Source organism: Eptatretus burgeri, chromosome 7 (assembly GCF_056783735.1).
Source record: "Eptatretus burgeri isolate ZD-2024b chromosome 7, Ebu_testis_v1, whole genome shotgun sequence".
Lineage (NCBI taxonomy): Eukaryota > Metazoa > Chordata > Myxini > Myxiniformes > Myxinidae > Eptatretus > Eptatretus burgeri.
In genome coordinates this window covers 33530613-33545762 of record NC_140967.1, presented here as the reverse complement: position 1 = coordinate 33545762, position 15150 = coordinate 33530613, and the positions used below count along the sequence as shown (strand labels likewise).

The 15150-nt window shown below is 40.1% G+C and overlaps 1 protein-coding gene across 2 annotated transcripts in view; it reads right to left on the bottom strand.

Annotated features, from left to right (window-relative positions):
• Nucleotides 1–5924: 5924 nt before the first annotated feature.
• The window catches only part of LOC147022988 (uncharacterized), a 9666-nt gene continuing 440 nt past the window's right edge, over nt 5925–15150 (bottom strand). The window contains exons 2-5 of one of the 2 annotated variants that reach the window (XM_085887994.1): nt 11273–11446; nt 10536–10563; nt 9198–9265; nt 5925–6171 (exon numbers count right to left, since the gene is read on the bottom strand). In XM_085887994.1, coding sequence (XP_085744120.1) covers nt 6134–6171; nt 9198–9265; nt 10536–10563; nt 11273–11446 — 308 coding nt within the window. In that variant the 3' untranslated portion in view covers nt 5925–6133. The other variant, XM_085887993.1, reaches the window with a different exon arrangement.

The following is a 15150-nucleotide window of genomic DNA, read 5'->3' as shown; positions in this document are numbered from 1 at the left end:
TAACAAGATTTGTACATTTCAAATATTAAGTACGCTTTTTAATTGTTTTGCAACTGAAAAAGCATAAATTGCATATTTTAACATTAGTGTACTCATTTGATTCACCACACGCGCTGTATTGAAGGATTTCACTTGTTTGTAAATTATTTGCTGTTTTGCAATAAAACCTGGGGTGTGTTCCGTTTGCAAGCGGCTTGCTATCGCTTGCCAAGCGGCTATCTTGCTTCAAAGCGCTCAAGCAAGTTCTCGAACGGAACGGAGTGCTCGGCAGCGCTTATTTCGAGGAGGGGGAGGGGATCGAATGTTTGTGGAACTTGAAGAACTTGGATGTAAAGTAGAAAATAACAATGAAAGTGTGAACTGCACGTTTGAATCCCATTATGAGTTTACATCGCACGGATATGCCTCTGAACATGTCATTGGTTGTCGTGTCGTTTTCACTTTTCAATCCGACTACGTTGGCCATTTTTGATAACACAACGAAGCACCTCTCTTGCTCGCTTGCTCCACTTGCCGAGCGACTTGCAAAGCGGTTGATGTGGATTGACTGGCTTGGCTGGCGATAGCAAGCCCTTTACATACCCCCGATGGACTTCCGTGCCAGAGGCAGGGCCTCCCAGAATGGTCCTCGAATGAAACACCCGCTCCCTACGGGAGAGTAATACACCCTCCCCCTCGTGGGTCAGGAAAGCCACCTGTACCATGGCACGTGATGTGTTCAATGTACAACAATGCAAGTCATCTCCATGGCTGTCATGTCATGCTGTGTTTCTACCAGCAAGAACATTCATTGGGAACACATTTCACATGTTTCTCGAAGTTGAAGTTCAAACCCCCCCCCACCCCCTCCCCCCCCCCACGTATCACATGTGGTTGGAGTGTGGGAACCAATGATCGGTGTATGTTGTGGAGTCATAGTCGAGATTCACTTGGAGACAAAAGTTTCTCAAACTCACGAGCTCCTTTCTGCATTCCTGGCGGAAGTATGTGCTCTTGTCAACGCTCGTCCACCTGTACCGGTGCCTACAGATCGAGACGTGCCTGAAGTCTTGACACCAGCGGCACTATGTGCCATGAAGACAAAGCCTCTTTATGCACCACCAGGTGATTTTGGTCATCCTCCAGACATATTCAGCTGTCAGTGGTGATGTGTACAACATTTGGCGAATACCTTCTGGTCATGATGGCAAAAAAAATATCTCCTGACCATGCGGCCCCGTACACAGTGGAAAGTCAAGAAACGCAACCTTTGTGTCAATGATATCGTTCTGCTGAAGGCGGATCTGCACAGGAATGACTGGCCCTATGGACACATGGTTGAGACATTGTCCAGTGCCGATGGTCAGGTTTGAAAAGTGCGAATCCACAACATGGACGGCAAACCTCATATCTGCCTGTGACCTGTAACTGAGGTCGTACAGATTACACCAGTGGGGGGAAGAGTGAATTCCTTAATTGTGCTCTGTTGATTGTGAATTTCATATTGTCATGTTATTTTCCACGATGTCCCTATCCATTAGCCATAGTCTGGTCCATTAATTTAGTGACTGGATATAATGTACTATGTCGTCAGTTTATTTCATTTTTGACAAATGTTCAACATTTTTGATCATGCTCAAAAACATTTTGACTGTTTCGAGCCAAGGTGACTACCTTGGTTCTCGTGTTCACGTAATTCTCCGTGCTCAATCAATTGCTGGAGTGATTTATCTAAAAACCAGGTGAGGAGTGTAATGTAACCAAGTTTGAATGTAAAACATATATTCATGCTCCGCCCATGTCTTGCCTCAATGCATATTCATGTTTTGCCCATGCATCATCGCTGCGAGCGGGTGAGAGCGGCACTGCCCTGTCTGGAAGAAGGTGTGGTTGTATGTTGAGAAGGCATGGTTTTTACCGTCGCACTTGGAGTGATTTAATTTAAAGAAAAAGTTATTCAAACCTCATAGTGTTGGTAAGCTGCCTGGAGCATTCTTTATTCAAATAATCTGGGCACGTAGGCCATTACAGGATACTGCGTGACATATCTCATCTGTCTTTGACAAGGTTAGGTCAGGCTCTCAAACTGGAGAGAATCTCCAGATGCCAGGTTATACCCAGAAGCCACTCATGGTGGACAACATAAGCTGTTCAAAGACACAGTACACTAAAAGGTAACTTGAAGGAATGTAAGATCAATTTAGATAATTGAGAGACCCTAACGCAAGATTGATCTGCTTGGCACAATTTGCTCCATTAGAGCTCCCATCGTTTTGAGGAATTATGTCAACAAGCAGTTGAGAATAATAAGAATAGAAAAGAAAGACAAGAAAATAAAACAGCCGACCACCTTCCACCTGGGAACAAGTGCCCTCACTGTAGCATGACTTGTGGTTCGAAGATCGGCCTCGTCAGCCACTTGCGGACCCACAAATCGTGAACATGAAAATGATCATACTTGGCTACGAGTGATTTCCGATTTTAGTGTCGAGCTAATACATTGATTTCAGGGCTAGCGAGACTAAGCTATGAGGAATGTTTGAAGGAGACAGGATTTTAAATATTGGAAGTAGAAGTGATTCCGAGGGGATCTGATGGAGATGTTTCCGATCATGAATGGTGTGGACTAGATTAGTGCAGTGCAGTTTTTCAGCAGGGTGGACAGTGTTCAGACAAGGGGCCATAGCTTTAGGGGGGGGGGGTGAGAGGACAGTTTTTAGGGAAGGGTCTTTCAGTCAAAGAGTCGTTAATGCATGGAATGGTCTCCCCAAAAATGTGGCTGTGGACGAGGTGGATAAGTTTAAATGGGATTTAGATAGGTATCTGAATGCATTGGAGATAGAGGGTTATGAGGATTATGGAGATAGAGGGTTATTATGTGGATGATATGCAGTATGTATGTGGACAGGTGACAATACTGGGGTTGTTGCAGCACATACATGATGGGTCAAATAGCCTCTCTCTGCGCCAAGGTTCCTTGAATATCCTCGTGATAGCATTAGACCGTTTATTGCCAGTCGGTGTATGTTTCAAGCCTGGTGTTGGCTTAGTGGTTAAGGTGCTTGGCATCCTAGGGTCCTGAGTTCAAGCCCCGTTGGGCCACTGAATGAATACACCAGGGGCTTGACTCAGCCTAGCATCCTTCCGAGGTCGGCAGAATGAGAACCAGTGCACTCGTAAGGGGGACACTGCATCAGCGGCATAGCCGCATCCCAACCAATGATGCAACCAGCAGCCACAGGCTGCACTCGATAGAGAGAGAGGGTAGGTTTCAGAAGTCTTTGGAGTGAAATTGCAGCTGAATGGATGGACTATTTGAAAACAATGAAGAAAGAAATATTGGACAACTTTGGAAGCACCTAAATAAATTGAAGATAATGAAAGAATCTGTAGACATTCTGTGCTTCAACTTTTGAAAATAAAACTTTTAATACATTAATGTGGGTTACACTATAAAGGAGATGATATCACCGAGTAAAGTAAAGGTAAAATAGTAGGGCAGCTAAATAGGCCCCATGCGCACCCCCCCCCCCCGAGTACTTATGCAAACATATTTTTTAGAATCCTTAAGGTGTCCAGTTAACATTTTAAAAAGTTAACAAGAAAATTAGGTTGGTCTTGGGGTCTATTTAGCTGCCATCTTGGATTTTGACATGCCCAATTATCGAAAAACAGAAATTTTCATAACTTTTGAATCAAACATGCTAGAAATACAATTGAAACATCTATTCCATACAATTTTGACATGACAAATTTATTTGTAATATCATTTTTAATATTTGATTATGCTTTATGGGTCATACTTCTCAAAATGGTGAAAAAAACATGCCTAAGGAATCATATATATGCTTTATGTTTGGTCCATGGTAGTTAATTGCCACATATAAACTGATCAACAACATTGTAACTCTTATTTCATATTGTATAGGCCTTGCTTACTGGCATCTGATAACTATGTCAGCAATGGTCATTCCTTGTAAAATTTTGTAACCTTGTGACATGTTTGTCAGTCTTTCTAGAACTCTTAGTCCGTGTTGGGCCTGGGTAAGAATAGTCTCACTCACCTTATGTATGAAGTAGAAGTCCCCTAAAATGAGGCAACTTGATTAAGTGATAAGATCCTGGAACTTGAATTTTAAATCAAATACAATAATAGGAATTTATGCTATTTCCCATTGTTGCTGTGTTATACTTACCTTCCCTTCCTAGAACACGAAATAATACTTTCTGTTTGTTTCAGGTGTTAAGATTTTTTTACATTGTTTCAATGTATGGGCCTTATTGACTCGAGTCTGTTGAAGAATCAGTGGTCATTTACTACATGGAAACTGAACAAAACCTTTGTTACTTTAATTTTAACATTGTATGGGCCTTACTAACTTGTGTCTGTTGAGGCAGCGGTGGTCATTCGCTGTATGTAAACTGACCAACAGCATTATTACCTCTGTAAACGATTTTTCCTCAATTGCTTCATCATATTTTTTTCTGGTTTCAGGTGCATGCAATGTTGATGGTGAGAAACTAATTGGTAGAATGTAGATAGACATATTGCTTATTTGGTGGAGGATTCACATCATAGTCAAGTAGAAACTAACCCAACTATGCCTAAAGGAAAAAAAAAACGCCTGAGCACTGAAAGTCGAGTTGACTTGAAAAAGTCTCTTCCCCCAACTGTATCTTGCATGTGACTGGTTTTAATAATTATGGGAATTTTACATCATTTAGCAGTATCAAAGCAGATCCCATTGAGAAACTGGCCTTCCTGCATGACATCCGTGATAAACGTTTAGCTGAACCTTCAGGGTCTTCCTATCATATGCAAAATATATGCAGTCAGATACCTAAGTCATTAGAAGGTGTTGAACTGGATGGCATTGGTTACCACAGAGGATGTTACCAGTACTTTGCACTACCCTTGCTGTATATTGTGGATGCCACTTCTGTTGCTCGCACACCTGGACGTGTCCACTGTACAGCAATTATGGGTCTCTATTGTTTTACTGGAGAAGATTGCACCAGTGCCTTCAAAGGCAAAGGAAAGATTGGTCCACTGAAGCAACTCCAGAAGTACCCAAGGTTCCAGGCAGCACTCAAGCAGCTTGGTGTATATCGGAGGGTGAAAGACAAGCTGTATGACTGTCTGGAAGAGTTTGTCTGCCTGATGTATGGCTATCCTCGCTTCTCTGGTGTGGATGAAGTGCGCACACTGATGCTGCAGAAGATGGTGAGTGCAGAGGAAGCACTGACATTTTTGAGAAGTATGACCCATAAAACATTATCAAATATAAAAAATGATATTATAAATAAATTTGTCATGTCAAAACTGTATGGAATAGATGTTTTAATTGTATTTCTAGCATGTTTGGTTCAAAAGTTATGAAAATTTGTTTTTCGGTAATTAGGCATGTCAAAATCCAAGATGGCAGCCAAATAGACCCCAAGACCAACCTAATTTTCTTGTTAACATCTAAAAATGTTAACCAGACACCTTAAGGATTCTAAAAAAAGTATGTTTGCTTAAGTACTCAGTGGGTGTGCATGGGGCCTATTTAGCTGCCCTACCAAAATGATTCGACTGAATAGAGGCTTATGTCATGGGTCTAGCCTCCGATGGGATCCAGTACTAAACAAGATCCCTCTGTGAATGACACTTGTTTCTAGAATGCAGGAAGCCGTGGACCCACCAATGGTTGCAAGTGCAATTAACAATGGGCCCATCACATGTAAGAGCTCATAATGGTGCCTTTTACATGGTGAACAACCACGGTGTGGAAATGTGAGAGCACATTTTAATCTTGGCACACTTAACATGAGATAGCCTGCCTATAATCTAACAGTTAGAATATAAATGTAATTGATTTCATAATAATGTATAAAAAAATGGTAAATCCATTGTTAGAGTTATGAAAACTGAAAGATCGATAAATGATTCACGAATAGAACAGAAGGGTATAATTCATTTATTTCATACACTTTGGGGACTACCATTGAAACATAAATTGATTTGAAATATTCTGTTTACAATTTTATTCAAAAGTTTTCAATATTTAGTACATATGTGATATTGTTACCGAAATACACGAATTAAACAGCTGAGCTGATATAACGGATGAGCAAGTAATAGAAGAGGAAAAGTGATGTCATATAGTCTTCTCTAGCTTTTCTGTTCCAAAGAAGAGGATTCTTTCAGAGCTGTGGGATGGAGAAAGCAAGGGATGGAGATAGAAACAGGCTGGGGGCTTGTACACAACTTAAATACATCAGAATCGAGGATCACACAAGGACTTGGGTTCGATTGAGGTATGGCAATTCCTGCCTTGAATAGTCATTTTGTGTTCTTTGTTGTGTGAGGAACAAATATAGTGCGTACTAGCAAATACCACCCGTCGCTTCACTGATGGTAATACTAAGGGGGGGGAGAAAAAGAGGGGGGGAAGAGGGAGAGAGGGGTGGGGGAGAGAGAACGGGAAGAGGGAAGAGGTGGAGGGGAAACGAGAGAGGGAGGGGGAGCAAGGAGGGGTGGGGGAAGGGAAGGCAGACGTGTGGTGGAGCATTAATTACGATTCATACTGTTTCATCAAAATGATTCCACAGAGAATAACAGTGAAGATGGAAACAAAATCATATCTGAAATGCATTTTCTGCCGGTCATACGATAAACACAGTCTGGAAACAAACTCCAGTCCAGACATAAATACTGCCTGGACGCGTCTGGGGCCAAGCTGTCTGGAGACAAACACCGCCCGGACACGTCCAGAGCCAAGCTGGCCGGAGATAAACACCGCTCGGAAACGTCCGGAGACAAACTCCTGTCCGGACACATCCGAAGACAAACACCATCCAGACATCTGGATATGTCCAGAGACAGAGAGAGGAGGGGAGAGTGGAAGAGCAGATGTGGGAGGAGGGTGCTGCACTGTATTGGGAAGGGGTGGAGCAAGGATGATATGATATATGTGTATGTATACATATATATATATATATATATATATATATATATATATATATATATATGTAGGAGAGTTTGCATAGAGAATATGTTATGCTTCATGAACAGTGCACGCATGCGCGCGCACACACACATACACACACACACACACACACACACACACACACACACACACACACACACACACACACACACACACACACACACACACACACACACACACACACACATACACACACACACACACACACACACACACGTGCTCTTACCAATGCGCTGTGCCGGCACATGCTCCCATACCTAACCTGACCTGACCTTATTACCAACTACAGTACTTACTGTGTCCAACCCAGAAACCTTGAGTAACTTTCACCGAAAAATAATGCTGCTTTTATATTGACGTTTCAGGAATATGTTCAGAAACATTATTCCTTATAAACAGCTGCATGTGATGGGTGGAAAAAAAATTACACTTGATAATTGAGAAAACACGTAAATATGGCAAACAGTTCAGAAATCGGGTGTTATTTCACAACAACTCGCTCAGGGTGACGGAGCATGACCCACTCGCTCAGAGTGATGGAGCACGAAACACGAGCTCAGGGTGATGGAGCACAAAACACTCACTCAGGGTGATGGAGCACGAAACACTCACTCAGGGTGATGGAGCACAAAACACTCACTCAGGGTGATGGAGCATGAACCACTCGCTCTGAATGACGTAGCGGGCAAAAGTGTCCACACTGAGTGAACAATTCGATCAGAAGGACGTAGCGCGGTTCCGCTATCGACTGGAAGGCGTTCGGCAAGTGGCTTAAGCACTCATGCAAGCACTCCAATGAAATGGTTGATAAGGAACGGTTGGCCAGGCTGTCACTGCACATTATGTGGGATCCCTTTATCTTTAAAGCCGGTCTTCACTGCACACGCAGCAGTTAATGAAATAAAATGAATTCGTTCAAGTAATGACTTTATCCACAAAAGAGTTGCAGCTTAAGGCAGAACAACCCTGGAGACATCGCAAAGTTCAATCGCCCATGAAATAAACATTGCAGATAATCTGGCATCTAGCCTGTTCGTCTGTGCATCAGTTCGGGGTCCGCGTAAACGTTTTAACTGTTTAGAAACGTCCGTTTTTTTAAACCAGATTTGCTTTGATTCCCTGTAGAGTGTAGAGCACCTCGCGAAACCTCCAAAAATATCGACATAGATCTGGCAGACGCTATGGATAGGCAGTCCCTCTGGGGGACAGGGCGCGAGGTCTCACAAGTGAATACATTGAATCATATATGAAGCAAGTTAATTTTGGCACATTCCTAAATTTTTTTGTTCACTCAACATAATTCACCATAAAGAAGAAAAAGATGTTTAATGCTTTGGAAATTTCACATTTTCTTGTGTGAAGGAGAGAACATAGTCTTGCTTGCTTAAAGTAAATAGGTATATCTTCTCTCTTATTTCTTTAAAGTATCAGATTTCACAACATATTTCGACACTCATTTAGTCCGGACGATATCCGATCCTCAAAACCCAAATAATATTTCGATGATATACATTAATTAGTCCATGAGAGTTGATCGTGGAAAGTCATATCATATAATGCATGAAATTGCTCCAAGCTCCAAATTTGAAAACTATAGTACTTACAAAAGTGATGTATACAACGATTCATAGCTATGATGAACAAGTATTCGATAATATGAGTGATAAAGTGGAAAAAAACAACTTTATCGTTAAGAAATCGTTGCGGCCTGTCCCAAGTCAAGGCATGGTTGAGCAGGCCAAAAAACAAGGCAGCTTCAGACCCCAGCGAGGTGAGCCAGGAAACGCCTTATGACCCCAGCGAGGTTACCCAGGAAACGCCTTTTGACCCCATTGAGGTTACCAAGGAAACGCCTTATGACCCCAGAGAGAGAGGTGGCCGAGGATCTCCTGATGAAGGATATAATTAAATAAGGCCGTCAATTGTCTTCAAAATGGGTGTTATAATTCACCCAAACAACCAATTTCACTCTTGCTCTTCGGAGTTTTCTTTGTATGCACGCAAAGTTTCAGGCTGCTAGGTTATATGGTTTTGGAGTTATGGAGGAGACACACTGACACACACACACACACACACACACACACACACACACACACACACACACACACACACACACACACACACACACACACACACACTGAATTTTTTTTGTATAGATATAGCAGATGACGCTCTTACAAATACAGTACTAGCACATATCTGGACTGCCCAATGTAATAATCTCACCCGTTCTAGTGTTCACTCCTTTTGTGTCTGTCAACAAAGCCATCTTTCGGAGTTTCAGCAGCCGAAGCCTGTTGGGAAATTGTAAACATATTAATATTCACTCAATACATTATAGTCAAAACCACAGAGATGATACCGTACACCAGTTGTTACTCTGCTTCCAGCCCCCCTCCCCAAAAATATATACCCCAGCCCTCCAGAGATCAGAGGGGAGGTATCAGTTCATAAAGACTATCCAAATTTTGAAGTGACAGTTTGATGTATATGACAAGCCAGCATAATATTCAAATTTCAAACCATCAGTTCATGATGTACGGAAAAATGATGAAATTCTCACTTTCACACTCTCTCATACTATACTGCACTTTGTATGTCTAAAACATTAACCTTCACTTACTCTATCTTCTCATCCCAACCTCTTTTTTTCCTTCCTTCCTCAAATTCCCATATCCACTCTTATCACCCTTTATCTTTCTCCTCTCAAATCCTAATCCAAGTAATTGTACCTAATGCTGTTTTTTATTCAGGGAAGTTTTGGGCAACACTTCCTTTCATAGTGCCCTTCCCATTTTAGTGCCCTTTCCAAGTCTGAAGCTATGAAGAGTTCATCTCAATGCTGTGGATGGGTATACCATATTGATCAGACCAGGGGGGACAAGCAAACTACCCCCTCTCTGAAGATCATTAATGAGCCAGCTGGGTTTTAACTGACAATTAAAAAGTGACATGGTAGTTATCTTGAGAATATCTGCGTTTCCAGAAACTTAGAATCCAGATCTTTAACATTGCTGCCTTCAGCTGGGATTGAACCTCATCATCATACCTCCATATCGAATGTTGATGTTCCCTAATATAGTCAGTTAAACAACAAGTTATTAAAATGATGCTGTTACGAATTTTCATTATGAACTGTTTCAAAAACCTTCAACTCCACATAGAAGAGTTGAATATAATGTTCTTCTGTTCGTGTTCTCGGCATCATCAGCACAGACAATTGTCTTGTTTGGTCAAAACATGGGCCCGTACCCGAATGGGAAGTTGTTGAAACTTCAGGACGTTGTGTTGGTGTTGTTGTACAAACACTGGATGTGTTTCTTTCGAGAGTTCTACCCATTTTACCCATGGCATCTCAGACATTTTTGCGATTCTTCACTTTAGTAGTATCTGTGTCGTTCATTCTTTTTCAACATTATGGATCACTAACAACACCTTCGACAATCTCAGCGACTTCTCTTCAGCCATCTGCTTGATTCTTTGTGAAGGGGTTAGCAACGACATTTTGTCAGTTTTTTATATTTTTTTTAATAGAAAATAGAAAACCACTTCAGCAATTCATACCTTCTCATGCGCCGCCTCCTCTCGAATGCTGGAGGGTGAAGAATAAGGAATGAGGGGAAGATGAGATATCTCAGTTACATTAAATATCCGATAAAATACAGGAAAATTAAGGCACATTCAATATACGTATTATTATTATTTTTTATAAAAAATTAATTATATTATTCAAAAATATTATTCTTCATCTCCCAAATACATGATAGATGATCATGACTTCAGTATCAAGAATGAAAAGACACGTAAACAGTAATTTGATGCAGTCAGTATCTTTGATATTTATTTAATGGAAACTTGTAGAATAAACATTCTAGATCTTACAAATTTGAAGGTTTGATTTCCATTTTGGTTTTATTTCCGTCTCAACAATGAACACTGCGGATGTCAGATATATGGCCATATACAGTACAATGGTTATTTCCATTTAATTAGTGGTGTATACTAGTGCTTAATATGAAACAAGTTTGGTTCACTTGATTTAAAATGTCTGATCTTTGCATCTACACCACGATATTCATTCCAAAAAAAAATTACTGCAAGTTCATCATCTTTAACCAGCCAGCTTCAACATCCTTAATTGTGATTTCCAGGGGGGTTATGTGAAAAATCTCTAATTTGTGATGATCAAAAGCATATTAATGTTGATATTATAGATTGCTTTCAACAACATAAATTTCAATAATTTTTTGGTCTCAAGCATGCAAGATTATATTGATGTTAAAATGCATGATTAGACTTACTCCACTGTAGCAATGTGTCATATAAACACGTGAGGGCAGGAAGGATAATGCAGATCCCAAGGATTCCACCGAACATCAAACCTGTCATGGCTTTTGGACAGGTCAGGGGGCAGTTGCAAGCAGATATAACATTGATCACTTCATAAGTTGGTGTTGGGTTGGCACTTTGAAGACCTGAGGGATTGGGTATTTGACACGGTAGTTGTCAGTTTTTGAGAGAGTGTGTGTAACAATCGTGAAATTAATAATTTTCAGTGACAATAATGTGTATGACAGGGTAATAGTGTAATGGAGCAAACGTATATGGTTATGTATGTATATTTGTGACCAAAAACGTCTTCTTCAAATTTTCTTTAACAAATTCCGCCATGTTGTTTTTATATACATATTAAAGCTGACCTAAGAAACACGTTCATGACTTACCTGATTTCATCAGCGCAATTTTTTTCTTACTTTGACTTGATTAATTGAGATTGAGATGTGGGCAAAAGAAAACCAAAAAAAAAAGCAAAACAAAACTTCAAAACCAAGCCAGAAGTCCAAGGGAAATGATGTATTGGGGGGCACGTCTGCTCTGTATGGTTGGCATTTTGACTTTCCATTCCAGTTTTTGATATTGTGCTGTCTTTGCCATCCAGCTCTAACTGATAATTTAAAAGAAATAAAAATTAGTGCTCAGTTCCTTTTTATTTATACGTGTTGGGTTCTGACTTCTGATTTACAGTATATATTCAGTCAGAGCACAAAATATATTTGGGTGAACCCCACCACCATCCTTCCCAGCACCATCCACCCCATCCCTCCTCCACCATTCCACATTCCCCACAACCCCCAGTAACCTACACCGACCATTGCCCCACTTCCCTCACTCCTTGAGAAAGCAGGCATGGTCAAAGATGTCTATGCCTCTGCAGCGACGTGTGGTCAGGCACATTAAGCATGCTGATCCACACTCGTACGAATAGTAATAATAATTAATAACTCCAGTAAGAACAGCAGGCTTCCAGCCATACTCACTTTGAAGTGTAATGATAATGTTTGAAAAGGCAGAAGTGGATTGTTTTTATTGCAGTTACTTGGGGCCATCAAAGCAGTTAAATATAAGGAACTGTCATTGAAATAATATTATGAAAGTGTCAGTGATAGAGAGCCGTAAGATTTCTGTTGACTCAACATACCACTCTAAACAAATCAGTTTACAAATCCACCAATATCTAATTGGCTCTGTTTTTTTAATCACAATGAAGAACTACAATGCGCCTCAAAATGCAAAGCCTGTCCTCATCCGCTTTGTACTCAAACTAAACGTGATGAAAACAACAGCTAAAAAAATTGTAAAACTTATTATTCAGTGTTATTCATGTTCTCATAATAGGGGTTTGTTGAAAATTTGATGACAAATACTCAGTTGGTGACAAGGTTACACCCTGGGCAGATACACACACACACACACACACACACACACACACACACACACACACACACACACACACACACACACACACACACACACACTTGCAAAACCCCGTCTTAGCTGTGCAAGCGGACGGACTAATAATATACCATTTCCTCTCCCCCCCCCCCTCCTCATCCTTCTTGAGCTATTGTGGTAAAACAGTGTATTCTATCGTGGGACCGTCAATATACAATTGTTGAATGACAAACGTTTCACAAGCTCACTCTCTGTTTGAATACACTGAAGCTGTTAACAAGATTACAGTTTTACATGACCTTCCATCCTTGAGGTATTGTGGGAACCCGCATACTTCAACTTGGAAAATGAATGAATCTATTTTAAAATTGCAATATATACAATTAAATCTTTATTGAGTTACAACGAAGCAGTGTGCACAATTTTCACTTTATTATTTGTATCGTTCAATGATTGTGGAAATAATTTCTACTAAAACTGGGATCTTCACTAAACCATCGTGAAATTGTGCCAAAATTTAATCAACCACTTCGGTTCACTCTGAGGAGCTCATCAAAATTTCTCCATTGCACATAATCCCCTTCTCAATTGATTATACAAACATTTGTATTTTAAACTGGAAACTTAACTAAACCATTGTAGAATTGCATTTAAATTAAATCAGCTACATGGGATTTGACTGAACAAAATAATTATACATTTGGCAATCAAAAGGTTATATAAACGGAATATTTCAAGGCATGCTAAAAAAAGTACTGTTTAACAAGGCTCAGCTTGCAGGATAGCCTAGCAGTACGTACACTCACCTGTGAGTGTATGCCCCGCTATGCTATGTAGCCTGGCCCAGCTCTAAACTGTCATCCTGATGTTTCACAGGCAGTCGATGCATTAATGTGTGTGCTATCTAATGGAAGGGCATTAAGCTGGAGGACTCGTCTGCCAATAACTGTGGTTGGGGGACATTACAGATCCCATGGTGTTCTTCCTGAAGAATAGGTGAGCTATTGCTGGCATAATGTCCAAGTTACAAATTCCTACCCTCACTGACGGCGATGAAGACAACGTCAAACCATTCAGCATAATCCTTGCCAGGAAACTGCTTCGGCACTGACACCAGAAGCAATAAGGTGCATTGATGATGATCATAAGGTGTGTGTATATATATATATATATATATATATATATATATATATATATATATATATATATATATATATATATATATATATATATATATATATGGAATGTTTGAATGAAAATGCATTAATATATTTGCTTCATAATTTATATATGCTTCTATTTAAGAAGAATATTGTAAAAAGTTATTGTTGTGAACTGAACTATTGTGAGTATCTCGTTCATGTAACTTTTGAAATGCCCCTTGTATGTTTTAGCTCACACAGAAACTTTGTGCCAAATTTCAGCCTTTCAAAAATACAGAAAAATCATGTTTTGTGATGTTTCCAAATCTTGTCCAAAATTTCATGAGGTGTGTGCCATTAGTGAGTGCAAAAGCAATTTCGCATTTTGAGCCTGGTCTTGACAGGCAGACGAGCACACTCAATTGACTAAAATAAGTGAAAAACTTTCCTGTGGATAAGTGTCAAAATAATGATGAATTTTTGTTTATTGGCCCTTTCATAGTGACCAAATGATTTCCAAGTGCATATCACCTGCATGCTTTTGGATGTGCCATCCACAAAATAACCCCACAAATGAAACGCATCCATTCTTAACTGGATTTATCGCAAGTAATTTAAAGTTTTACTGCAAAACAATCGCCCAGAGGTAGAACAATATCCTTTGGTGGAGGGAGATGTAATTTAACCAATCCGTTGTTCATATCAGATTCATGGGCCGATTGTGGATTGCTGATCGAATCCAAAGAATACTCTCATAAAATCCTTAACATTGATTTAGAAGCACTAGCTTCACATTGATCTTGGTTTAACGAGTCATCGGTCGAAATAGAGGCCGTATATCTGTAGGAGTTGATGAAAATGGAAAACGTTAAACTAACCAGGCGAAAGACAATAAACTTGATAGTTGATGTTCATAATCATTCATTTACTCCCATCAAATAATCGTTCATCAATAATTCGTCTTTGCATCGAAAAATGCAGCGGATACCAGTTTACAAGCATGGCAGTTTATAGTCTTCTCCCTCTCCTACAGATCAATCAATGCATGTATTTCAAATGAACAGCTGCAGGAATTAAACCCGAGCATATTTGTCGATTGTGAGTTTGGTTTTTTCAATACGTAGTGAACTGCCTACTCAATGGTAAATCAGCATGTTCTTTTGCTCGAAGATTCACATCCATCTCAATCATGATATTGAAAACCAAAGCATAGAACATATACTTATATCCTACAACTCACAGATCCAGATGTTTGCCGCATCATGACTTTGCTAGATTTTAACTGAAACTTGTTGATTGAAAAT